The sequence below is a fragment of the Xiphias gladius genome, chromosome 5 (assembly GCF_016859285.1).
Source record: "Xiphias gladius isolate SHS-SW01 ecotype Sanya breed wild chromosome 5, ASM1685928v1, whole genome shotgun sequence".
Lineage (NCBI taxonomy): Eukaryota > Metazoa > Chordata > Actinopteri > Istiophoriformes > Xiphiidae > Xiphias > Xiphias gladius.
This window is the reverse complement of record NC_053404.1, coordinates 16,183,878-16,210,292: the sequence shown is the minus strand read 5'-3', so window position 1 is coordinate 16,210,292 and position 26,415 is coordinate 16,183,878. Positions and strand designations below refer to the sequence as shown.

Below are 26,415 nucleotides of genomic sequence, written 5' to 3'. Positions count from 1 at the left end.
CTGCTGGTGTCAGAATACAAGATACTATCTTATAATTTTACTTAATTTCAAGTTTTTACTGCTCATTATATGATGATTTAAGGACTGCAGTATTTAGTGTTTTGTTTTGCTGACTATTTGTGGAGACTGGGACAGACAACAAAGTTCTTTGTTTGCAAATGTGAGAAGTTATGTTCATGTTTGACAAATGCTATTTTAATAGCATGTTAGCATGAAAGTGTCCAACCATAGACCATAGACTGTATATGATAAATAGTATTTATATACAGTCTATCAGGACATTGTGAATACAACTTGTCATACTACTGCAGACCTTAACTTGAAACTAATTTATGACTTTCTTTCACATTATTTTGACTTTCTAAATTACGATATAAAGAAGTCAAAATTAAAGCACGTGATACTATCTAAAATGTCTGTTTATTCTGTGACGCTGGGTCAGAATCATTGGATACTGGCCCATCACATAATTTTAAACTATGCATTTTTTTTCTCCATCTCTTTAAATAGTTTATATCCTCTGAGGGGGTTTAACGTCCGCATTTTAGAGGTTGCTAGTACAGAAAATCCTCAATAAACATCCCTAACGGTAATAAACCTCATCGCCTCCCCCTGCGCTGTAGTCACGTGCCGCCCGAGCGGTGCAGGGTCACGTGGTTCTGGTGGCTTTCGGCGCAGCGGCAGCGGACGCTCGACAAAACTGCCGGTGGAGGAACGGAGTGAAGGTGTGACTGCCTGCGCGTGAGCCTCTCTCGAGCGGGTAGGATGATTTAATCACTTATTCTCCTCCACGGTTCCGGTAAAGTAAAAATAGTAGTAAAAATAATACTAATAAGGCAGAATCTCTGTTAATGCTTGTTAATAGCGCTCCTCTCTGCTGTGAAAATACCGGCAGCGGAGTCCTTGGAAAGCTTTCTCAGGAGTCATCTAGCGGCTTGTGTGCAACTCGTGAGCCCCGTTTGATACTGAACATCGCATTTGAAATGTTGTGGGGCTAGCAGACAACCTGTGCCTTCTCATGACAGGAAACCGACCATTTACTACTGCTGGCGGCATGTTGTATCTATTTATAAACTTCCCGTCTGCCTCAAAAATGTCTGTTCTGTGTCCCTGAGCGCGTCATGGGCTGGTCTACCTTAAGTTTTAATAATTCACAGTGACATCATCTACTGGTGCATATGTGCAATTTGGAGTATGCTTCGGCAATGTCATGAACATCAGAGCTTGTGGGTTTTCCTGCCAAAGGGCTGACAATATGCAGGTTTGATCGTCTGACTGTTGTTTAGCAGTATACTCTCAGAGAAACCCGAAATGAAAATCTCAGGTACACAGCGTTGGTTAAAAACAACACCGGCTGACGCAGAATCACGTTGGGCACTTGGACGTAGTGAGCAGGAAAAACGTGCCGAGGGGGGGGGCTAGATTCATCCTAATCCTGTAAACAGGATTAACACCTGTTAAAATCGCCTCATCCGACACAGCGTCGAGAGAGTGTCGTGGATGAGAACCGGTTGTGATCGGTTCATCATCAAGTACTGGGTATTTCGTAACGTAGCACAAAACGGACCTGCATTTTAAGCTTCAGGAGCTTGGCCGGCCTTATTCTTTGTACGGTATCCATGGAGATGGCCATATTATTGATTACAGTTTGATTTCTGTGAATGTGGGAGGAAGAAGCCAAGCCAAGTATTGTTCAGAAATGAAATTGAAAGTACAACACCTTCAAGTGATAGCTTCCAAAGGTCATTCGTTCTTTCTTTCATTCTTTCTTTCTTTGGATTAGTCAATTAATTGATTAATTGATCAACAGAAAATTAATCAGCAACTATTTTGAAGATCAAATCATTGTTTTAGTCCCTTTTTTTTAAAGCAAAAATGTCAAATATTTGCTGTTTCTAGCTTCTATTATATGAGGACTTTTTTCAGTAAACTGAATATCTTTGGGTTTGAGACCATTTGTCAGAAAAACACAGGCCATTTGAGGACGTCTCCCTTGGTTTTCAGGAAATTATAACAGGTATTTTCCACTATTCATTGTCATTTTGTAGACATTTTATAGATCCTTAGTTGCGGCCCTTTGTATTGACCTTGGAAACCGTAGTTGACAAAACAATCTCAGCTCAAGATCCACTCACACACTTGCTCCAGAGCTTTCGACCAGTCTTCATAAGCAGATGGACTTTGCTCAACTGTCTTCGAACTAGAGGTGAAACAATTAGTCGGTTTACATACATTTTTGCATAAGGATGACTCAAAGGATTAGTAGATTATAAAAACTGGTTCTAGCTTCCTCAGTTTTCTACTGTGATAGTAAGCTGAATACATTTGGGTTTTGTGCTCTTTGTTGGACAAAACAAGCACTTTCCCAATGTCTTTGACTCATTGTTGACCAAACCATTAACTGATAAATTGAAAACATAATTGTCAGATTAAGCGATGATGGAAATAATTGTTAGTTGCAGCCCAGTTTGGAACTGTGGACTTTCTATTATTCTGAGTTTTTTTAGGACTTCTCATTCATTTTGGCATTAAAGTTGAGCCTGACAGTTTATCTACTGACGAAGACCTTGTAATATGGTCAAAAGCTCCAGTGCAAGTGAGTAAGGGGACCTAGAGTCGAGAGTGTTTTGTCAAAGGTGCATGATAAATCTTTTTTGACCCACATATTTTTTTTTACTTGATACCTTAACAAAATCGACCCCATACACTCTGGCTCACCATGGCAAACTATGCAGAACGTCATAGCACGACTACATCAGTATTCAGGCTTGACGCGCTGTAGCAGAGGTGTCTGAGTGCTGTGGGAGTTGAAGCTCTTACTAAATCTGGTGGTGTGTAGATACAGACAGTGTGCAGTCAACTCACTAGAGAGACCTGGTTGTGCAGCATTGCTATCATGGCTGATGACGCCGATCTAGACACTTCTGCTTTGTCCATTAACTGAACATTGCATTTTCACTTTACAATGTGGTGTGGTTCACTGTGGCGGAAAGCCACAGCACGTTGCAGAAACACAGAGTACACTCTATAACATTGTTATCAACTGGTGCTGTAATACATTGGATCCTTGCTGTCACTTTATTCTGTTCATTATTATTCAGTAACACTTGTGACCTTATTATCACTGAACGACCATTTTAAACGCTAACACTGTGGCTTTAGGATTTATGCTGTAATGGTCCGACATCTTGGTCCAGAGTGAAATATTTTTCAGAAACTATTGGATGAAATTTTTGTAGAGACATTCATGGTGTCCAGAGGGTGAATCTCAGTTAGCAGTGCCATCAACTGGTCAAACTCAGTTTAGCTCATGACCTCTAAAACAACTGATCGAAATCCTGTCAGCCTTATCCGAGATTAATGCTAACCTACTATAGCATGCTTAAATACTAGCATTTGCATGCTAACATGGCCAGACTCACATGCTAAATCTTGACATGTATCTTCGGGGTCTGGCAACTGTTGAGCTGCATCTTTTCTCATATTTTATAGAGTAAGTGATCAGTTGTTTTGTGGTCTTGATAGAGACTGTTCGAGCACAGAATGGCGGTGACGGGGGCCGGTGCTGAGAGAGAGGTTGTGTAAGGGCTCAGGCTGGGGGGTAATTTTCCCCTTGCAGTGTTTGTGCTCAGTCTGAGGGGTTAGAAAGTTTGTAGCGGCTGTGGTGCACAGCACAGACCAGGAGCAGAGTGGCTGAGGAGGACAGGGGAGCGGCAAAGGTCTTAGCAGACCCAGTTTTCCTGTTAAATCCTTTTGGGGTGACATGGAGCTCTCAGGGAGGTTCCCTCCAGAGCAGCGGGGCCAGCGGCTACACCTGAAGTCCCCCTGGACTCTGGTGAGTTGGTGTGCTTTGGCCTTTTGAAGTTCGGCCTTTATCTTGTAGAGTTGTTCTGTTATAACAAAAACAAAAGTTGTATGACCTGAAGTTTTGGTAGGAATTTATTTGAAATGTGCACGGTTTTTCTCTCAACATTAGGTGATAAAAGTATCTAAAAGGGCTGCTCCTAACCATTATTTTACTTGAATCCACTAATTGACTGATCTATTAATCTATGAAAAGTCAAAAAAATGTGAAAAAATGCCCGTCACAGTTTCCCAGAGTCCAGCGTGACATCTGTCACAGTCTAACCAACAGTCCAAAACACAAACATACTCATTATATATTCAAATATAACTCAAATATATTCATTTTACTTTGATATATGGCAGAGAAAAGCAGCAAATCCTCAAATATGAGAAGCGGGAACATGAAAATGCTGGTATGAAAATGACCGAAAAGAGCACTTGATTAACAAAATAGTTTCCAATATGTTTTTGTTGACTAAGTGATTAATTGACTAATTGTTTCAGCTCCAGATTTATCTGCAAATCGTAACTGTAACCCACACCCCATTTTATCCTGTCACTCTTTCTAACCCTGTAACCCAAACACTGAACATCTGTAGACCACCTTTATATTAGGGGGGGATGATATGAATAAAGCAACACAAAGAATAATCACAAGTTTAAATCATAGTGTGCATCTGTTTTTTGTTTTTTTAATGTATCTGTTTTTCTTTAAGGTTTATCCAGTGAATTAAAAACTTTACAAATCAATGAACTTTATCACACTGATGTAAAAATCCTGTAAATCCAATATAACCACAGAAGAGTCCTGCTCATTGGTTTGCAGCATTGTGGACAATGACCTAACCAGAAAAATCTTTATTTCCAGACAAATCTCTATCATCTCATGGTATTTACTGCCATATTGCCCAATCCTACTTTGATTATCATCACTAGCCTGTAAAGATAATATATGACCAGAATGTGAGGCATATTACGTATGTTTGTGTGTTTTGTTGTGTTATGTTCTTTGTATCTTTTCTTTGTATTTATAGCTATTTTTTCAGTTATTTTCGGCAGATGGTTATTTGCAGACTGTATTTCCCTCTGCCACCCTTTAAGTGCATTAGAGCTTAGCTGGTGCAGTGGATTCCAGTCATAGAAACTGAATGGTGTTAAAGTCCACCCAGCTGGTATGCAGCTTTGATTTAGTCTGTGTAAACCATTGTCCTAAATACTGAAACAAGTCTTATTGTTTGGGCTACACAAACACACACATGATCATGTGTCTGAAAAATATTTAGAGCTTGCATTGAGAATGGCGTTGGCGTTGTCCACTACAGTAACGACAGGTGTCGAACCAAGGTGAGTGCACCTAATGACACTCATATGACTAGTGTTGACTCCTAGCAGCCTGCTGTTTCAATAGAAGAAATGGTAGAAACACAAGTTTGATTTGTGTTGAAGATCATTTAGAAAGCCTCGAAACACAACAAACAGTCACTTGATCATAAACTGCTCCGGATTGAAACATCAAGTAAATAATGAAATACTCTTAACATGGAAATGTAATGTGATACCCTTTGAATTGGAGAGACTCATCACAATAGAATTGTATATGATAAAGGTACAGTGGTTTTGTGTGATTTACACAAAGATGTACAGATTTTGTGTTTGTTATCATTCAGTAAACCTAGAATAAAACTTAGTTGCTCAAATTTATCAGTCTCATTGATTCAGATTGGGAAGGGCTTTATCTTGTTTGGTCACATTCTAGCGTTGTGTCTTTCACGAGCTTTGGAATGAGTAAGTGACTTTCTAGTAAGGAGAGTGATAATGAGGTGAGGATATCAGTTCATCCTCATGACAGGATGAGGTCTCACTTTCTATCTTTTTATTTCTCTGTATGCAGATCTGTGTGATTTTCTTGGTGCCTCTACTTTCCTAGCCATGTTTTATGTTTGTTGATGCGAGCTGAGCTGCCACTAACGTTTGCTCAGCTTGTTTCTCTAATAACTTATGATCCAGACGTTCAGGAGGTTTTTCACCGGTAGCTGAATTATCTGCAGAGGTCTCCTTCTCTTTGAAACAAACAAACCCAGTGATTAAATCCAGTAAAATCACTGAATAAAGCAATTTCATGTTATAAATCTGTGTTTCTCCAGCTATATTGGGTGGACACAGGACGTTCTGAGGGGCTGTGAGACAAGTTGACAGTAATGTTTGCTCAGCTTGTTTTTTTGATAATTTAGGACCCATACGAATACGACCCGAATTCGATCCAGATGAATTAATCCTTCATCCAGTTAAAATATATAGTGAAAAATGAACAAGATCCGAAAAGCACATTGTATAAATGTGGCTTAAAACTGGATAAAAAAATCAATTTTGACAAAAGCGACATGTAAGTTTAAAAAGAGCTGCAGTAGCAGACTATATTGACACAAATTGGGTCAATTTCTTTTTTTTTAGTGTGTGTTCTTAGTGGAGACAGAAACACACACTATCTGCTCTGCTCTGGTCTGGTCTGTTCTGGTCTGCAGCAGCCTTGTTGTAGCAATCGAGGGCCTGGATTAAGACTCGATCAGCTCAGGACTCTTTTGAGGAAAATGGGACAGAGCCGCCGTGTTAAGGGACCAGCATGCATTTCCTTTGCAGACTATTCTGAACAACAGGAGCACATAATACAGGGCGAGTGGCCTATTAAGATGCAAAAAAGTACTATGTTGTTTTATTCTGCTGGTAATTCAGGTGTATCAAACCTGATTTGTGAGGCAATAAGTGCAGAATTTCTAAGATGTACATTGTGCTGAATGCTGTCGTTACATATATACTAATTAAAGACGGATGTTTTTGTTGACAGGTGGACACTATGAACTACGTGGGGCAGCTGGCTGGCCAGGTGCTGGTGACAGTAAAGGAGCTGTATAAGGGGATCAATCAGGCCACTCTGTCAGGCTGCATCGACGTGATTGTGGTCCGACAGCCTGATGGGACGTTCCAGTGCTCGCCTTTCCACGTTCGCTTTGGAAAACTGGGGGTGCTGCGCTCCAGGGAGAAAGTGGTGAGTGCAAACATTTCTAGAAGGGAAATAATCACATTTTATTCTTGTTATCAACATATGTCATTATTGCATGTTTGACACTCTTTCCCGTCTTATATGAACATTTTGAACTTGCTCTGAGGCAAACGTTTCTGAACAAATCCGGCATTCTGTTGATTAAGGAAGATTAACTGGTGATAAAAACTTTATTGCAATAGCAACATATTGTTATATTTAACTCCTCCTGCAAATAGGACTCTGGTCTTGGTGCTTGAGTATATTTTTAGTAAAATGTGGGATAACTGTGTAGCTTGACCCGTCCATTTCAGAGGGTTATAATGGAACTGCACAACATATTTTGTGTTTCTCTAATTGCCCTCTGCTGCTCTCCCTTCTCTCTGAAGCTCTCTGAACATTAGATTCCAATCCACTCTCTGCTTCTCACGAGAGCAGATTGCCCTTTCTCTCTATTTATAGACACTCTATTGTTGTCAGCTGAAGACTAAGGTGTGATGCACAGACTAAAGCTCTTACTGTCTTCCCAACCTGTTAAGATTCATCTCATTCAAGAAAAGTGTCTTACAGAAGAGTCTTACCTGTTATAGTTGTAGGGGGGAGCCAGGCAGTGCAGGAAATAGTCTGTGGTTCACAGAGAAGACAGTTTCAGTGATTCTGTTGAGAAACCAACCATTGAAAAGTTGATTATCTTGAGCTCATATAAGATGTTAGCATCTTGCAGACAGTTTGAGTAGATTTTGTTTCATTTCTCAACCTTTCTGATAATTAAAAGATGGGAGGAAGCATACACACTGTATGTTGGCCTCTTTTTGAACAACCTGATTCCACCCATGCAGCCTGGTTCTGAGTTCTGAGAAACCCTGTTTGTTTAACTCTGGATAGAAGTTGTGGCTTATGCTCAAAACGGCAAGCCTTCACACAAGCTGTTCACTGTTTTCCTCTGTGGCTTAAGTCTAATTCTTCAGGTACATCTGTGGCACAGTTTTTATCCATGAGCTGTATTGTAGACATAAATATGGTGCTCTTCTGCTGTAAACGAACCTCATTAATGCTTTTTGGAACCCGAGGCCAACTGAACATGGTGACCTGGTGAGTGTGTATCTTACAGAAATGTGTTATTTGCAGATTGATATAGAAATCAATGGGGAGCCTGTGGAGCTACAAATGAAGCTTGGAGACAATGGGGAGGCCTTTTTTGTCCAGGAGATGGAGCAGCACAATGTGAGTTTATTACAGCATGTGATGAAAATGAAGAAGAATTTAGAAATCAATGACTAATTTTTATGTATGTTTTCTGCGACACAGGAAATCGTTCCGGCCCACTTGGTGACCTCGCCCATCCCCACAGAAGAGGTTCTGTTCAGGAGCAGAGAGCCCAGGTGTGGGGGATCAGTGGTGGAGACCAGTCCACCACTGAGTCCAGAAAACCCGGTCTCTGGAAACACCCAGCCCTGCTCAAGCTCAGCTGGCAAGAAGAAGAAGAGACGCAGGAGGAAGCACAAAGCCGAGCCACGAAAGGAAGAGCAAACGTCCACACCTGCAGGCGGGGAGCTGGAGCTTTGTGAGCTCAGTTCAGATGAGGAGCACAGTGCACACAATGGACGGTAAGTGGACATGTTCAGTTTATTGTTGTTTGTTGTAAAAATTTTGTAAATTTTATTCTCTCCTGTCTTCAGGGCCTCTTCACTCTCAATGATGAACAACAACATAGACCACAGGCAACATTCCCCCCTCACTGCCCTCGAATGGGACAGCTACCCTTTCTCCGACGGAGACTGGTCCCCCTGCACCATGTACGGCCCTCCCACTCTGTCCTTTCAAATGTTTACGTAGTTCATACAAGCAGAGAGGAACAATAAGATCATTTCCAATACACTTTATCAAAACAGACAGGGGCTGAGTCAAACAAATCACTCCCACAAGGTATTTACAGCTGACTCAGTGGGAATGTGGTGTTTACTTACAGCAGGGAGATGCCCGAGCCCATGTCGCCCAAGAGTGACTCCGAGCTGATGGTGAAGCCGACAGAGAGCATGCTCAGGACCGAGTCGCACATGCAGTGGACATGGGGGGAGTTTCCGGAATCTACCAGGGTATGGCTCAGATCTAGACTTGTAGAATCTGGTCTAAACTTTGGTCTTTGAGATAAGGGAGACAGTGGAGTTTTTGTGGGTTTGTTTAGCAAGTCTAGTTCATATGCTAATTTATACATATTCAGAGACTTAGTGAGAATTTTTGGAAAATGACGTATGTATATTTAAGCTTTAACTTGTGCTGTACTGTCTTGTATCTAGGTCAACAAAAAGGACAAAACGGAGCCAAAGATATTGACCATCACTCCCTCAGAGAACACGCATTTCAGGGTTATCTTAAGCTCAGAAGCAATGGAGGAAGAGTCAAAAGAAGGAGAGAGAAACACAGATCTAATTTGCAATATTGTTAAACCAGAGCCTCGGACCATCAAACCCAATCAATGCGGCTGCAAACCACAGCCCCCTGAAGCTTCATCACAAGATACAAACATTACCGAGCGTGAACCAAACCTTTCAAATTCAATTTGCAGCAGTTTTACCTCTGAGCCACGTCCATGTAACTCGGACCTCAACACAAAAACGGTGCGTAAGGCCAGGTGGACATCTTCACCCCCCAGCCGCAGGGACAGCGGCTCCGCTGCCAGTGGAGGCAGTAAAACAGCTGGAGACTCTGCAGCAGTTTGTGCCGACACAGGAGCCTCCTCCAAACCCACAGACTCCCCCATCGAGAGGAGAAGTAACACAATTTCCTTTATACCTCACTCTTCCTTTATACCTGGAAACTCTGTTTTTTAGTTTCTGCACATTGTGTTCTTCACTGAAGGGGTTCTTCTTCATTCTGTATGAATAGAAAAATGACCTTTCAAGAAAAGAAATTTAGAGATAAATGTCCTCTAAAATCCGTGAAAAGTAGGAGGCTAGAAAGCTTCGGATGAGGACAGTAGTGGATAACTTTAATAGTTGAATTATTCTTATTTTGCATCTTAAATGACACAGAAAGGTCTTGAGTAAAACACCACATTTTTTTTATATGATGTTAGTGCACACTCAGTCATAATGTAAGTGAATGCTAACAGGAAGGATGTGGTTTTCTATTTGGGCCAAAGTTCATATTTGGTGTCTGGGGCTGTTCTGAAGAAGTTAGCAGAAGTTAAAAGAGAAGGAAGTGAAAAAAAACAAAAACGAAATCAGCGATTTTTCAGTAGACTTATACACAGACTTCATTTGTCTTTGTTTCATTGAGGTGTGAGGAAGAGGAGTCAACATCAGGGACCTGAAGATATATACCTGGATGATCTGAATGCACTCGAGCCTGATGTTGTTGCCCGGTATTTCCCGAAAAGGTACAAACCCCTGAAGTCACATTACCTCTTCAGACCCCTTATCTCATTTGGTGTATGTACAGCATGTGACCAAGCACTCAGTGCCTACTTTCAACCCTCGCAATTTAAGATACCCGGTGATACAGACAGAACTCAGTGAGCACGTTTAAATTACGGAGTCCTAGCTCAAAACCCAGCACTAGCTGTAAGTGGAAGCACAAAATAACTGGTATCATTGAGCACTTTTAGAACAAATAAGAGTGGCTGCGCCTGTTTATCCAAGTCGGTGATTTCAGTGTGTAAAACTGGGCCGTCTGTGTTTTCAGTGAGTCTGAGCAGGTTCCCAAACACTGGGTGGAGATGGGACGGCGCTCCGGATCCCAGTCACCGCAGTCAGTGGGCAGCGCCGCAGCAGACAGCGGCACAGAGTGTCTGTCTGACTCTGCCGGTGACCTTCCTGACGTCACGCTGTCGCTGTGTGGAGGGGTCGGTGAGAACTCAGAGATCTCTAAAGGTATAATCATCTCTTTTATCAGTTGTTATTAACCGCAGCATCCCATATAAAATTTGTTTCCTTTTACATCTGTCTTAATAATCCAGTGGGCACAGTATTTTTCCTTTAAAAACAAAATATGATGGAAACTATGCTCATACACGATTAGGTTATTTTTTGGATGAAAAAAAAAGGATTTCTTGCCTTGTTTGAATATTAAATCCTTTGCACTGCCCTGTCCATTGCATGCTTGTGACATGTGTACATTGTACTTTTTTACCAGAAATTTTTATCTTTTTATATTTTTTTTCTAATCTTTATTTTCTCCTCCTATTACTTGTGTTTGTGACAAATAAAGCTTTGAATCCTTGAAATCCTTAAAATCAAGATGAATTACATATTTTGACTTCCCTGCTTCACATCTCCTGCTCCGCATCTCTCGCGAACCGATAATGTTGTTATTCATGTAGAAATATTTTTCAGTCACCAAAATTAAAAACAAGGCTTTGGTGTTCCACTTATTCCAGAAAAATTCATGGAGCACATCATCACCTACAACGAATTTGCAGAGAATCCAGCGATTATTGATAATCCCAATTTGGTGGTTAGAATTGCAAACAGGTGAGTCTTCCTACTCCCTGATGGGTGCACTTTCTCATCAAATGATTCATGAATATGTTATTGCATGATGTGCACATTACAGCTAAAAAAAAAAAAAAACCTTTTTCCCCCCCAGGTATTACAACTGGACACTGGCAGCACCGTTGATACTAAGTATGCAGGCTTTTCAGAAGAACTTGCCGAAGGTATCCTCTGGTCCGATGTGATGTGTTTATAGTGTGCGATTTGATCTTATACTGCATCTGCACATCGTGTCTGTTTTCACATGAATTATTTATCTGAATGGCAGGCTACAGAGGAGGCCTGGGTGAAGGAGAAAATGCCGAAAAAGTCTGGACGCTGGTGGTTTTGGAGAAAGAGCAGTGTCAAGCAGGTACTGAATGTTTGACTCTTTGACTATCATATGAGTCACGCTTCCATCTGTGTGTTTGCTGTACTGAGGAGATCAGTCGGAATCACAAGCTGTTTGAATAACTTTGAATTGTAAACGAGAGACAAATGTTTCAGTAACCATTATCTCCCCATTTTGCTTCATTCGTTAAAGACTTTAGCTCCTTTGTTTCATGCATTTTACCGTGCATTGATTTAAAGAATAAATATTGATGTCAGGTCATAAAAGGCCAATAATATCTCTCCCTCCCCTCAGTCATCATCAGAGTCCAAATTAGAGAGACAGGAGTCCCTGACCAGAGAGAGCCCTGCCCTCCACCAGGCCCCAGAAACACAGTGAGTCAGCAACAAAGCTCTGGCTTCCTCACAATGTTTCAGTCACACACAGTGAATCAAGCCGTGTTGGGTAAACATGTGCCACTCAGGCTAGATTGGCATGATAGTCAACAAGCAGTGCTGTTACTTCATGAAAATTCAGGACAAACACTTTGCATATTGTTTGAACCAGCTTTGGAGATTCTAGTTTTAGGTTTGTGTTAGAGTTTTTTTGGGATGCTTTCAGTTTTAGTGTAAAAGAAGGGGTTAAAAACGAAAACATATTGCTTATTTACAACCAAAAAGGCAGAGATACAGGCAGATGAGGGTGTCTGCTGCCCTCTGGTGACTGTTAATGATTCTGCATGGTTTTTTTGTTGACCCTGAACACCACATAATCTGGTATAAACATGGCTTTACGCCAATGCATTGCCACGTTATTGTGCTTATTTTGACAGATTTGTCAAAATTTTGTTCGCTGGTCCTCCTCCTTCACACTGTGTTCTCTCTCTCCTGCAGGCATAAAATTCCAGAGTGGTCCAGCGACGACGAGACTAAAGAGCTCAACGCCGTGGCACCTGCTCTGACACCTATTGAGCGTGTGCAGACAGAAGTCCCGGCACCAGCGCCTTGTCACTCCTACAAGAAATCCCTCCGCCTGTCCTCTGACCAGATAGTAAGACAACTGATGGTGCTTTTTTACACAACGCACAAATAGTAGCGCACACATGTACATGTAAAGAGTACATAAAGACAAACAAGGATGAGGACAAACAAACAAGACACAGTAACAAGAGCATGAACACACAGACATTCAAAGAAGAAAGAGAGGAGAAAGTATGCATGGAACCAAAGACAAGTCATGGAAATCTATCAGTGACTTTTCTTTGGTTCTTGGGTTCAATACGTTGATGTTACTGTAGAGTGAAATGCTGGCAGGCCTCTGGATTAGTCTTTATTTAGTTTCACTGTGTCTTGATCAAAGTTCCTTCTGTATCAGTGGTTCCCTAAAAACACTGTCCATCCCTTGAGGTTTAGCTCAGCCAGTGAGAGTGTCTGCGCCTTGAACAAATGCCTGTATGAATGAAACGCCACTCAGGACATGTCTCTTACAGGCCAGCCTGAAGCTAAGAGAGGGGCCTAATGATGTCACCTTCAGCATAACCACCCAGTACCAGGGGACGTGTCGCTGCGAGGGCACCATCTACCTGTGGAACTGGGACGACAAGGTTATAATCTCTGACATCGATGGCACCATCACCAAGTACGGGGGAGTCTGAACGTTTCTACCGTCTTACCGTATTTCATGTTTATTATTAGTATTCTTGAGTATTAACTACCCGCAAAATTTTCTTCCTGCAGATCAGATGTGTTTGGACAGATTCTGCCGCAGCTTGGAAAAGACTGGACCCATCAAGGAATCGCTAAGCTTTACCACTCAGTGCACGAGTAAGACCAGTTGCTGAATTACTATTCTCCGCATTCACTATTCTGAAAGTATAACGACAAACGTTGAAGTGGCTCCAGTGACGTGAAAGATCTAATCAATCTCCAGGAATGGTTACAAGTTCCTGTACTGTTCGGCCCGAGCGATCGGCATGGCTGACATGACACGAGGATATCTGCACTGGGTGAACGACAGGGGGACGCTCCTGCCTCAGGGACCCCTCATGCTCTCCCCGAGTAGCCTCTTTTCTGCCTTTCACAGGTAGGAAACCGGTCCCTAAGCATTTACCCTGCGGCCCTCCCTTCCTTTCAGTCGACATCGTCATTTGAATGAGACATGGTACGGCTGAAATTCATCACAGGATTGTCTGGTCCCTGGAACAAACTGTAGTGTTTTTAGACACTGCTCTTGCAGCAAATTACAGTGTAAATGAAGCGGAAATGTCTCTTTTCAGAGGTAATTTATCCCAGCAAAGTGACAGTAATTCCGCTTTGTCTAAACTAAACTGTTTTTCACATCATCCTGCGCCGTTGAGCAGCTAAAAAATGTTTTTTAAACCTCTGCTCTGATTGGTAGCCTTAAACACCTGTTTTGTGGTCATTTTATGCATTTTTTACACTCAGTGGCTCTACAAATGGTTCGAAATGATAGCCACTCTTAAAGTTGTGGCAAACAAAGGTCAGAGGTCAAGTCTGTAACCCTTTTTTTTTGCAATCCTCTTGTTAGAGAGATCATAGAAAAAAAGCCTGAGAAGTTCAAGATCGAATGCCTCACAGACATCAAGAACTTGTTCTTCCCAAACACACATCCCTTCTACGCAGCCTTCGGAAACAGAGAAAGTGTAAGTGTAACATATATGTTTGTGTTTGTCGCGCTTAAGTTTTTCCTTACTAGAGATTATATTTTATGAAAATTCGAGTATTTACTGACCAACGTGAGGTATAATCTTTCAGTTCAGTTAGATAAAAATGATCCTTAGTGTCTTTTTTTTTCCTTTTTTTTTTTTTTTTTCTTCCTGTGTTCAAGGACGTCTTTGCCTACAAGCAAGTGGGTGTGCCTGTGTGCCGGATATTCACAGTGAATCCCAAAGGCGAGTTAATCCTCGAGCAAGCCAAAGGCAATAAAACGTCGTAAGTACTGAACCATCACAGGGGTCATCGTTTCTGTCTGTCTAGCTGTTTCTCTTACACAGATGTTTATTGTTCCAATTACTGTTTTTTTTTTTCCTTTTAATTTTTTTATTATTTTAAATTTTGTATTATTACTTTTTAATTTACAGTTACAGCCGGCTGAGCGAGCTGGTGGAGCATGTTTTTCCTTTACGAAGTTCACAACACAACGCCACCTTCAGCTGCCCAGAGTTCAGTTCCTTCTGCTTCTGGAGACAGCCAATCGCGGAGGTGTGCTTTGAGGAGCTGCTTTAACTCAGACTGATATTAATGTTTTAAATGAATTACTTGAAATCAATTTAACTCAGAGAAGTAATTTATTTCATGCCTGTATGCACTGGCGTAATACTGATTCTTCTGGTTAACACTGATTCTTTAATATAAATTAAATATATATTAGTTTTATATTGTCTTAGACAGATTCCGGTTCGGGGAAAAAGTTTGGGATATTAATGTATTCCATGTTTTTCAGTGAAACATCATCTCATTCAGGGTTTATTCCTGTTATACACTTGGAGAGTATTCTTTGTGCTTGAGCTACACAGTTAAGAGGTGTATTTGGGATGACAAGGCTATGATCAGTTTGTGTTTTATCATTTGCACTGTTTTTTTGCACAATGTTTCTGTGAAGAAATTGCCTACGCGCTTATTTAGGCAGTGGAGGTACAATAACGTCTTAAACTGGCGAGCGTCCAGGATGAAACAAAAATACTGACTGTAGTGCACATTTTCTGCCTGACTTGGGAGCCATCACCAAACATCAACAGCACACGGTGTGTTTAGTCGTCCCTTGAAGGCCTTATTCGCTCTATAACAGTGTTATTTAATGTATAGAAATGAATATCTTTGCTCCAAAGCTTAAGGATTTTGCACTATTATGCTAAAGAAAAATGTGAAAGGACTTTGCTCATAGCTAATAACTGCATTACTGTAATTTGAAAAAAAAGGCACTTTCTGAACTGTAGATACTGCTGCTATTTGGTTTTAAGTATTTTTGCCAAAATCAGGATTGTTAGACTTACAGTAGAAAATTTTTATTTTTATTTTCAAAATTAATCTTTGAAATGTTTTGCCTGACTTGTGAAAACTACAGTATATTATCGTCATGCCACTTATTTTTTTATTATTTTTCTTTTCATGCTCAGCTGTCAGTGAACCTCAGTGCATTCTTTCTATGAAAGTGATGAACTTTGTGTGGTGAGAACACACAGTATTTTCTTGGTTCATGTAGTCAGATTCCACTTTTCAGTGACGAAGTTTTGCTGCCTCTTCAAGTGTTTTCTGTAGATTGTTGTGATTACCTCGTGGTAATCCAGTTGACATTATGATGTAACAGTGTAGGTACAAATACACTCATACACATTTGTTAGACAGTGTGACAGAATAGCTCCGAACATGACTTATGTAAGGGCATTTTTATAGTGTGTCAAAATTGTAGATCCAATTTGTGTATATAAACTGTATATATGGTATATTTACTGTATGTATCGTATTAATAAACTGTTGAATCAAAAGTCCTTTGCTCAATGATGCTTTAATAAACGCAAAAACTGTGTTAGAGAGAACAATCAAAGCATTATTGACAGTTTAGCACCAACAAGGAGAGGAGTCTGGCATAGGTAGGGCCAGTAACATTAATGTCAAATGTCCGCATCAGAGTATATCCGCAATAAAGACAACTGGTATGAACTGTAGGATGTTTAAAGTTCTTTCTGAAACAGATTTTCTGCCCAGTAATTAACAAACTGAATCAACTGGAATTTAAATTTTAGCACTGACGATGCATTAACATCAGTAATTACCGGAAGGTATAGGTACAAGGCACTTTGTGTTCTTGAATAAAGGGAGAAACTAAGATTACTGCAGTGGACAACAATTACATGTTCAAGCAAAACATGTATTTGATAGATCTAGGTTGTAAACAACAAGACAACAAAAATATAAAATAACTGCAATATAAACACTATATATTAGTACTCATGATTGAAATAGTCCTATTTTATTATTTGGATACTGTATTTTTACCTCTTGTTATTGTTGGTAAATAGGTTGTCTTTCACTGCTTTGATAATAAAATATCACAATTAGCCTTAGTGTATACACAATAATGTACACCATACCCCGCTTTGGCTTATATAAGGTATCAGTTGTCTCTGAAAGTGGCAGGGCTACCGTTTCGACGGGGTGGGGTAAAGAAGCACAGCGCTGAAAGACGACAGGATCTCAGAGGAGGAGGCTGAGACGGCGAGCTTTCCGGCCGTCATGACGAGTCCCGCTCGGTCGCCTCGCTTCAGTGAGAGAACCAGGCTCAGTGAGGTCGCACTGCTGCAGTTACACTGTTCAAGTGACGCCGGTGCTGCCGTTCCAGACGAGAAACCTGCCGAGTGCAGCCTCTGGATGCTGCGGTTGGACACTGAGAGAACCGCCTCGACCTTATCACCTCGCTGGGCTGTGAGAACAGCGCTCACCAGGTAGCGGCCACCTGTGGGAGCTGTGAAGATACCTGAGGACACAGGGAGACACTGATTAAGTGTCAAAATTATGGTACTAAGGTAGAGGGTATTTACTAAAACATCCCGTGATGTACAATGATTTCATTAGGCCACTTTCGATCAGAGTCTTTATTCTGATTCTCTGGTTCATACATTCATTGTAACAAAAACAATTAGTTGCAACCATCTGAAAAATCGAATCAAATTCATAACAGTGGAGGCTGAAAATTACGGTTGAAACTGGAGTAAATTCTGGATTGATGCTTCATTTTTACAGGCAGTGACGGTAGTAATGGTTACCTGTATTTGGGTCGTAGTGTCCTCCATCGTTGACCAACACCTTGTTAAATCGAATGATTCCGACTTCTCCTCGGAACGGTAGAAGAGTCAGACCGGCTGAGAACGACACCTTCTCATCTGAACACATGAAAGGAAACATCGCACACTAGCAAATGTTACAGTAACAATGGCAGGATCTTGTATGATTAATAAATTCTGACCTAAAGCCATGGCAGGTTTCTGTGGTGATGGTCCGTGGGGCATATTTCCGACTGCTGAGCAAAAGGAAAACGGTTTCACCCACCCTTGAAAGGCTTTATTGTAATGCAGCATAACAAAATTAGAGGAGTATTTACCTGAGATGATTGGCATGCTGGTCTTTGGTGAGTCAGTGAATTTGCCTGGGGTAGCTGTGAAATCCAACAAAAAGACGAGACACATGAGACAATGCTGGGAAACATGCAGGACAGAGTGCATGCACACGTGGGCATGTCACACCTGGAGCTCCAGCAAAGCCCTGAACAGGCATCGTGCTGCCGCCGGTCCCCTTGGGCAACTTGGACGAGGTCATCTTGCCTGGGGGACCTGCCTCTCCGGTCTCTATCGCAGGTGGCTGAGGGAGAGAGGCGTTCACGGGGCCAACCGGCACTGTGAGGCTCTTACTTGAACCCTGGGGAAGTCCTGCGTCCTCCACTGCAACCTGAACACCTGAAAAAGACAGATATGGAGTGAGCAATGGGGCTGAGGCTGCAGGTCAGCAGAGACAGATGGGAAGCCACATGTTTGGAGGTCAGATGTGTTAACAAACCACCTGGTTTCATGTTGACACTTTAACTTCACCCCTATCACTCGTAAGAAGTATGTCCCCAGTAAAAACCTTTCAATTATGAGCAGAAGATGCAAATGGCTGTCATTTTTTATGAACACAAGACTTCTCTTTTTAGGCCCTGAATCTCCTTGGAGAGTCTGACTGCTGATCAGGATGTAATGGTTTGAAAAAGTATTATTATCTCCCATTTATACAATAGTTACTGTACTTACAGACTTTTTTTCAGTAAGAGATCTTTCACAGGGCAGACATTCGGACATCTTAACACAGCTATAACTAATAACATTAAAAAATGGGTGCATTTAGTATCATGGTTATGCTACTGAGCCTGCTAAATGTAGAACGGCTACTACTAGCGTTATTAGTTACACCTGTACAGCTCTTGCTCAACATGTTTCAAAGGTTGGCACTGTCGTACCGTACCTGCACCAACAGATTCTGAAGAAAAACCTCATAGGGATAACATGCACTTATACGTGATGTTGCACTGTCGCTTTATGATAACCAATCAAGTTTATGGTCCGGCTACCATTGACGCTCATTAACAGCCAAATAGTGAGTGATTATCTGAGCCTGTTGTCACGGTCGTAAACAGAGAAAATGACAGACCGCTGCCCCATCTCCCGTCATACGGTGATCAGCTCTTAACTTCATGTACCGCTGCATTCCTGAGAACCACAGCTGAGACGAACCCTGGGGTTTATCAACAAATCTAGCCTCCCGGCTGGGGGGCACACGGCCGCCGTTACTCTCCGGTCTAGAGCGAGAAAACAGGCAAACCAGCACATGAAAGGCATACCAGCAGCATACCAAGGCCCGGCCACATGTTCAGTCACCAGACAGCCAGTCCCCTCACCCCGGGGAAAAGGGTCATTTAGTATAGAAGCCAGAGAGGTCTGCCTGTTAGACACAACATATGGAGAGGGACCAGTGTGTAACCTTAAAACAGCACGGGGGGTAAGTCTGCGTATACACACACACACGTGCATGTGTTTTACTGGTCTGCGTTTGCTAGTCGTGTCGCTCCTCGTATAAAGCGAGACCTGTGTTCCAGGGAGTGGGTTTTGATGGGAGCAGTTCGAAACTGCTCACAGACCTAGCGCCAAGAGGATAAAAGAGGCAAACGCAGGGTGTATGTATGCATGTGAGAGTGTTCGTCACGATGAAAGAGGAGAGCTGTGAACAAATGCAGCTGGACCTGCTGTCGACCCCATATTTTACCTTTCCACCAGAGCAACATGGGAAACCTTGCGTTGTTACTTGCTTACCCCCCAGTTACTGAGATACAACCGCCCCTTGTCTCACAAGAATGGCCGTTACATACCACATTATAATGACAGCAGAGCAATGCAGTGCGCGTTGACTTTATGAGTCACTGTTAGCCAAACCACACTGGGCGCTTAGGCTATGATTTAGGAATCAATAAACCCAGCCCCAGAATTTAGTGCTCAAAGCAGAACTCGAGAGAAGAAAGACGACTGCTAAATGTCTTACATCAGATAATGTAACACCAACTCTGTCAGGATAAATGAGCAGCCACAGTTACAGCAGCCAAGGCCTTTATTGCTCTTGAGGGCTTTCTGTCAGGTCCCATCTTGTTTTTGGTTTCATGGGGTTATCATGGTTGACCACTGCCCAGAGTGTTGTCACCCTACAAGTGGCCATATCTCTCACAGCTTATTGACCTACGAGTCTAACCACTGAGCCTTGTCAGGAGCAGGAAAGCATGTGTTATTATCTCAGAACATCCGCATACTAGGGCTCTACAATGCTGTTTAAACAACGATGAAGCCACCTTCTCAAAAGACAATGCTAGGGGTGTCCTTTAACAAAAGTAAAGGGATAAGGAAACACGTACATTTTACATATGCATGCTTACAAACTGAGGAAGCGTATGGCTCCACGTATGACAACATTATATAATGAGAGAATCAATAGCAGGCATGTGATGGAATCACACAACTTATGACTAGTGGGACACAAACAACAGCTCATAAAGTTTACAGTCATTGTTTATCACAAAATAACATTGTGTGTATCCTTGATGTCTAGCAAATACATACACTTCCTTCCTCAAAAAACATTTGCAAAACTGATTTTTTTTTTTTAACAATTTAAAGGCAGCATTGTTTACATCTATGTCTTTTGCAATGCCTTTGCGGGTACATTTCTTTGCACAGCAACGCTCTTTTATAAACATTGCTCCATAGCGCTACACATGGTGAAAGAACTCCACAAGGTACCTTTACTTTTTTTGGTAAATTGTTTCATTTTTCAGGCGATTTTAAGCCACATCTCACTGTGTTTTTGTGTGATGTAACTATTTATGGAATTTTTCAAACAACAGCCAAACAGAACAGGCACAACAGGTCATGGTCTCTATCAGCAGCTGGAGTTTGCTCAGTTGCTACGGACAAAGACTGTGAGATGAGGTCGAAAGCTCCTAAAAAAGACTGTGCTCTATAAGACCATGAGATGTGGTTGAAAGCACAGCGAAAAATCTAGTAAGTGGACCATATATATGTATTTTTGGCACAACTTTTAAGAATTCACTTTTTGGAAATGTTCTAACTAATGGCTTTATTCATTGTTAATAAATTCTTTAGTGATGCATTATAGAACAGTTATAAACTATTAATAAGAAGAATTTTAGGTTGCCAGGTTGTGAAACATTCCTTTCGTGTTTATCCTCCAGCAGGACACTGGATACACTTTACACTTGTTAGAAAATTGTACTTATTGTACTTCATGGTAGGTGGACAGAACCTCATGGTTAGTATGCACTGAAAGCAAGAAAATCACTTCAAGAATGACATATTTCATCTCTCTTCCCCCCTTTCCTGACCCTCTCATTTAAGGTTAACAACTGGTATGACATCACGGTAAACACGCTGACAAATGGCCCTTGGGACCCCAATGCAGCGTTGAGTGTTCACACTGTTTATTTCAACAGAGGAGGAACTCAGCCATGGAAGTTAAACATGTGAGGAGACCGCAGATGGGACTGAAGAGATGGGAGTAGAAATGTGACAGCGCTGAAGAAGAGTGATATAATTTTCAATCCAGTAGCACCTTATCAAAACATAAGGAAACTCTTGGCTCTGAAATAAAGGCGCCCATGAGTGAACCATATGAGGATCACTGATAAGCTGTGTGCAGAACTCTCTGTAATGGACCCCTCCATGCAGCATTTTCCATTCTCTTCAGATAAGCAGGGAGGGAGACAATAGGACAAGGTAGCTGGCAGTGCAAAGACAAACAGAAAAGCGAAGCACAGAGCGACCCCTGACCTCACTGAGAGTGAGTGGAATCCATAAGTAACTGTGCTCCCACTTGCAGAATTTCCCAATGGCAGAATGATGAATTAAATTATGCATTATGACAAAAACCATAGGGTGGAGTGGCAACATTTCTCAGACATCACAGATTCAATATTTGGTAAAAAGGAGTAAACTGGCATCTTTGAACAATACAGCTGAAACATATCTTGAGGCAAAGCCTCTGGTTTGACTTGGACTGGGACCAAAACAAGACACAGGACTACTTTATTCCAGATCACCTCCCATGAGATTCTGGACTGGATCGCATGCAGCATCACCTGCCCCATAAACCAGTAACTGAAAACTAGCTGGTCCCAGAGAAAAAGACTTGGCTCGGAAACATTATGGGTGTGCTTCTAGTTCAGATGTACAACTATGAGACTCAGCGAAGTCCAGCTCGGTCTCATAGGTGTCATTAACGAGCAGACTCATACGAGAAGTATCCAACATATGCACTGATATGGAAATCTATGCTCTCAAATAGGCTTACAGCAACATAGCTGAGTCTTACACTAACATCCGGCATTAATTATAAACAAATAGCCGCACATCCACATGATTAAGCTGGGGGAAGGAGATCCACCTGATGTTCACACTTAATGCTACTCAACATTTTACACCCAAGAAACTATACATAAACGTGTAGGGTTTATGGACAAACACACACGAATGTACACTTGGATGCACAAAAAACCCAAGTGCGCAATATTTCTTTGAGCCAAGGCCTTGCTCAGCACAAGCGGGGTCTATTAAATCAAGAATGTGTCTTCAATCAGCCCTGCCTCCTTTAACTGAGAACACGGTTAAATGAAAAATCCAACTTCCTCTCACTCACACACTGAAATACACGCCAACACTGCAACCTCGCCAATAACGCAGCCAGCCGTGGCTAAACAAATGGGCTCCAGTCCATTCAATGATCTACAAGTTCAGGAATTATAACTGCTATTTGATTGCTATCTCAAGCTTCTATTAGGGAAACTTCTGCAGATAATAACAGTAGCACAAGTAGATAATAATCGTAGTGAATGGTGTCAGTGATGTCTTTTATACAGTACTAACATTAGTGAACATAAGCCATCATAAGCTGATCATACCAGACCAGGCAAGGCTATAGCAGCAAAACCCCAGAGCAGAATGACTTGAGCAAGAGTGTGTTTTACTGCTGAGGTATTGAACTTTTATTTGTAAGAAGAAGAATGTGTTATTTATTCTTTCAAAAGTTACCTGGTGTTGCTTTAAATTTCTACATTGTGGGAACAAAGTAATGGCTCACACCATAAGGCAATAAAAAAGCCTGGTTTATGATTAAATTACAGTACTGAAAGCTTACCTGTCTTCCCAGAGTTGTTGTCTGTTAGCACTTGGAGGTCTCTGGCTACGTTAGCGATGTGGTTCTGGAGCTTCTGACAAGTTCCCCTCAGTCCTCCAATATCTTTGGCATGAGCTCTAACGGTGCCATTCAGGTGGTTGACAAAAGTCCACAAACCAGTGACATGTTTATTCAGCCCTTCTCTGATCCTCTGGAGGCTGCCAGACATGGGATCCAGCTTGCCGCATAAACTCTCCACACTAACGATGCGGCTGTCCATGTGGGCAATCTCCTTCCCAACATCTTTGGTTTTTTCCCTGCATTGATCGGCCTCCGCTCTCACTTCCCTGCCTAGCGCCTCCAGCCGCTGTCTAAGTTCCTGATGCTGCATTCTGTGGAGCTCCAAAAGGTCTTTGGCCTCCTGCTCAGCCCCTGTTTTAACTTGACTCCAAGTAGAGTTAAGGCTCTGGAAGGTCCGAGACTGCCGGTGGACTACATCTGTAAGTGATTCTTCCAATCTGCCCATGTGGCCTTTCATGGAGCTCAGCTCACTGTGTACATTCTCAATGCTTGTGCTGTAGTTGAGGAGTTGCCCCTCCATGGCTCCAAGGCCATTTATCTGGGCTTTTAGATTAGTTTCCATGTCACCTATAGCAGTTTTGCAGCTCTGGAAGTCTTGCTGAAGGTTTTCTACAGCAGTTAAATTAGCCTTGTGCTCCTTTGAGCACAGCTGGTCCAAGACATTGAGTCTATCCTCCAGAGTTTGAAAAGAGCCCTTTAGAGAGTTAACGTCCCTCTGCAATGCATCCTGACTCTCTGGCTGAACTCCAGATTGCGAGTTGGTGCTTGTATCTACCAACAGGGTGGTGAGTCTATCTTCCATGGAGGCCAGACTATCCTCCAGAGTCTCCCTCATGTCTTTGATGGCCTCTGCCCTTTCTCTCTTCAGTTTCTCCTCCAAAGAGAGGCACTGCCCCGCCATAGTATTCTCAGATGAGTTCAGACGGATCTCAACATTTTCCACACGAGTGAGAACAGCATCAGATACTGCGGTGCCTTCCTTTCCTGGATCAACCAGCTTGGTCATAAGGTCCTGGATCTCGTTGCGGAGGTCAGTTTCCTTTGAGTCCATGAGCTCGGCCAGGCTGAGGTAATTGGCCTCTTGTCCCTCACACTGCTCCTGAACTGACATGATTTTATAATTGCAAGAGTTCTTCAAGTCTGCCAGTTTGATTTCCATGCCCTCCATCAACTCCTCTCTCAGAGTGCGGATCTTAACGTCGAGGTAGGCACGTAGGTCTCCATCACTAGATGGGGGAGCTGGAGGAGGTGTGGACATTGGATTCTGGGCAGCCTCCATTAGCAGACGAATCTGTCCGTCATGACGGTCTACACGGCTCAGCAGGTCATCGAGGGTATTAGTCTTGGACTCTAGATCCTCTGTGACCTGGCTGATCTTGTTCAAAACTTCGTCCATTGGCATTGTCTCGTGGTCAAAAGAGAAGTCCTGCACCTGAATGGTTTGGGGTTCTACGCCTTGTGCACTGACAGGCTGTCTGAGGTTATTGAGCAGCGTAACAAACATTTTACTGGCGTCCTCCTGGAAATCCAGTCTCAGATCAGAGGACATGTCTGTCATTCTTGCCTGCATGTCAAGGACCATCTGGGACAGTTGCTGCACCCTTTCCTCCAGGTGTTGTGCACTTTGAGATCCTCCATGACCCCCTAGTGGCCTGTGACCTGTCTGACCTCCAAACTGCCACTCCCCTCCCCATGGATGGTTTCTCTGGCCTTCTGTCCGCTGTTCTGGAGCTATAGTGAGCGATTAAAAAGAGAGGGTTAGGAAACAGGAAATTGAATGCTTCGGCAGTGACATATTTGTTTAATTTTGTTTCACATTTTCATGCTAAATTTCCTTAGTTATAATCATGTCTTTCACCTTGTGGGACTGGAATTTGTCCAGCATCAGAGGGTGCATGAGGCAAACGCTCTACTTGGAGTAACTTTGGGTCTCTCACCTCCCTGCAGTCATGGCCCTGGTACCCTGGGCAGCACCTCCACTCCAGCTCTGTTACAGTCTTGTATGCAATCTTATACATGGGCCTAAAGTGTGTCCGATATCTGGAAGCATTTTAACACATGAGGACATGAATATATTCTGGTTTCTAAAAATTCACAGATATGGCACAACTAGGCTCAGTAAAAGACTTTGCGCAATCCTCCCTCTCAGAAATACAATGTAATCTTGGAATAACAATGTAATAAAGCCTAAGACTAAATAAACAAAGTCACATTTACAATGAATTAATCATGTAGTTGGCAGGAGGCAGCTCCCGACTTTCCACCATGAAGACAACGTTGGCCAACATGCCCCTGCCATCCGATGGTTAACTGCATCTCAGAAGTGTGTTTGTTGCTCAATGCACATTGAAGCAAAACGAAGACAAAGTCAATCCATGTTTGCCATACATAAAGATTCAACAAAGATGCTTGAATGATCAGGCTTTTTGCTTAATAAGTCATGTTTTTTGATTCTTCTAAAAAATAAATCTCATTTCTATTACTCCCCATTAAGAGCCTTTATTTTTCTCACTCATGCATATACATCAGGGTGTTAATGTTTTTGTTTCGTTTTTTTACGATAAAAATGATAAGTGTACTATAGTAACACTTCGTAGTGTATGTTCTTCATAGTTGTAAAAAACATACACTGGTACACAGAGAAATGTTACAGGAACCTGATACCAAACAAGACTATAAAAATACAATAAACTCACTAGCTCATATGCACAACTGACTCAACCGAAGATATAGATGAATCACATCAGTGGTGGATCAATCCAAACTGTATGATAATAGCAAGAGTATTTGCATTGTTAAAAATACTAACAAAAGCAAAGAATATCTGCCCTCCACCCAGTGTCCAGGACTTCTGGGAACTTACATCACTTGTTGCGCACAGTTTGGCAGCTCTGGTGGACACGGTAAAAAGTCCGGCTGCACGAAACTCCCCGTGCCTCCCACGACGGCACAGCTCACGTTCTTGTGCACGACGTAGGCGCACCAGTTTCTGCAGAAAAATCACCGGTTAAACACACACAACCGATTGCTTGCATTTACGCGGAGAAGATGGAACGCACAAATGAATCAGCACATCAATCTGCATTTTATTCCCCATCATTCGCATGACAGGAACTATAGACATTTCAGCTTACTCACTTGTTTCTCTGTCGTGTTTCGCTGCCAGAATGTGCGTTGTTCTGGAACATGCTGTATTGGAAAGGTGATCCAGAGATGAGAGGAAACGTCATTAAAAAGTGAATAAGTGGCAGTTGGCAGAGTCCGAGCTTCATGGTTACAATATTTTAAAATCCTGCACTGCCCTTATGGATGGCAATCAGTAGTGCAGGCCTGTGGTCCAGTGATCAGTGAAGGCACCGCGGGTTGTTCCTTCTTTGTGCTGCGCAGACCCTAACAAGCTCCCCCAGCGTCCTTGGATGTGACGTT

General features: G+C 42.2%; 2 protein-coding genes across 4 annotated transcripts; one reads left to right on the top strand and one right to left on the bottom strand.

Moving 5' to 3' along the window:
* The first annotated feature begins 690 nt into the window (after positions 1-690).
* LOC120789865 (phosphatidate phosphatase LPIN2-like) lies at positions 691-16,192 on the top strand. 3 transcript variants are annotated; one of them, XM_040126954.1, is made up of 20 exons: positions 691-760; positions 6,689-6,889; positions 8,012-8,107; positions 8,192-8,490; positions 8,563-8,679; positions 8,853-8,979; positions 9,181-9,655; positions 10,163-10,262; positions 10,568-10,755; positions 11,262-11,355; positions 11,471-11,540; positions 11,645-11,728; positions 12,002-12,081; positions 12,580-12,736; positions 13,176-13,324; positions 13,423-13,509; positions 13,616-13,768; positions 14,234-14,348; positions 14,534-14,637; positions 14,787-14,931. In XM_040126954.1, the coding sequence occupies exons 2-20, from the start codon at positions 6,698-6,700 to the stop codon at positions 14,929-14,931; spliced, it is 2,832 nt and encodes a 943-aa protein (XP_039982888.1). In that variant the 5' UTR covers positions 691-760; positions 6,689-6,697. The 3 variants fall into 3 exon arrangements, 2 of the variants coding, with proteins under 2 accessions (XP_039982888.1, XP_039982889.1); XM_040126955.1 differs by lacking the exon at positions 691-760 and having other exon boundaries at positions 6,698-6,889; positions 14,787-16,192; XR_005707468.1 differs by lacking the exons at positions 14,534-14,637; positions 14,787-14,931 and having other exon boundaries at positions 13,616-13,846; positions 14,234-14,331.
* Positions 16,193-16,252: 60 nt separating this feature from the next.
* Positions 16,253-26,249, bottom strand: emilin2b (elastin microfibril interfacer 2b). The gene is made up of 9 exons (XM_040126953.1): positions 26,128-26,249; positions 25,853-25,978; positions 24,848-25,029; positions 22,930-24,720; positions 17,946-18,155; positions 17,804-17,857; positions 17,669-17,722; positions 17,469-17,585; positions 16,253-17,179 (listed from the first exon to the last, which is right to left on the bottom strand). The coding sequence occupies exons 1-9, from the start codon at positions 26,217-26,219 to the stop codon at positions 16,845-16,847; spliced, it is 2,961 nt and encodes a 986-aa protein (XP_039982887.1). The 5' UTR covers positions 26,220-26,249; the 3' UTR covers positions 16,253-16,844.
* Between the last annotated feature and the right edge of the window lie 166 nt (positions 26,250-26,415).

Bases quoted from the DNA above. Each gene is read 5' to 3' on its own strand.
- LOC120789865 (XM_040126955.1), top strand. From the start codon at position 6,698: ATGAACTACGTGGGGCAGCTGGCTGGCCAGGTGCTGGTGACAGTAAAG. The intron at 8,980-9,180 runs GTATGGCTCAGA...TCTTGTATCTAG, and splicing joins AGTTTCCGGAATCTACCAGG to GTCAACAAAAAGGACAAAAC. The intron at 11,541-11,644 runs GTATCCTCTGGT...TCTGAATGGCAG, and splicing joins TTCAGAAGAACTTGCCGAAG to GCTACAGAGGAGGCCTGGGT.
- emilin2b (XM_040126953.1), bottom strand. From the start codon at position 26,219: ATGACGTTTCCTCTCATCTCTGGATCACCTTTCCAATACAGCATGTTC. The intron at 17,858-17,945 runs GTGTGACATGCC...TGGATTTCACAG, and splicing joins GGGCTTTGCTGGAGCTCCAG to CTACCCCAGGCAAATTCACT. The intron at 17,723-17,803 runs GTAAATACTCCT...CCTTTTGCTCAG, and splicing joins CAGCATGCCAATCATCTCAG to CAGTCGGAAATATGCCCCAC.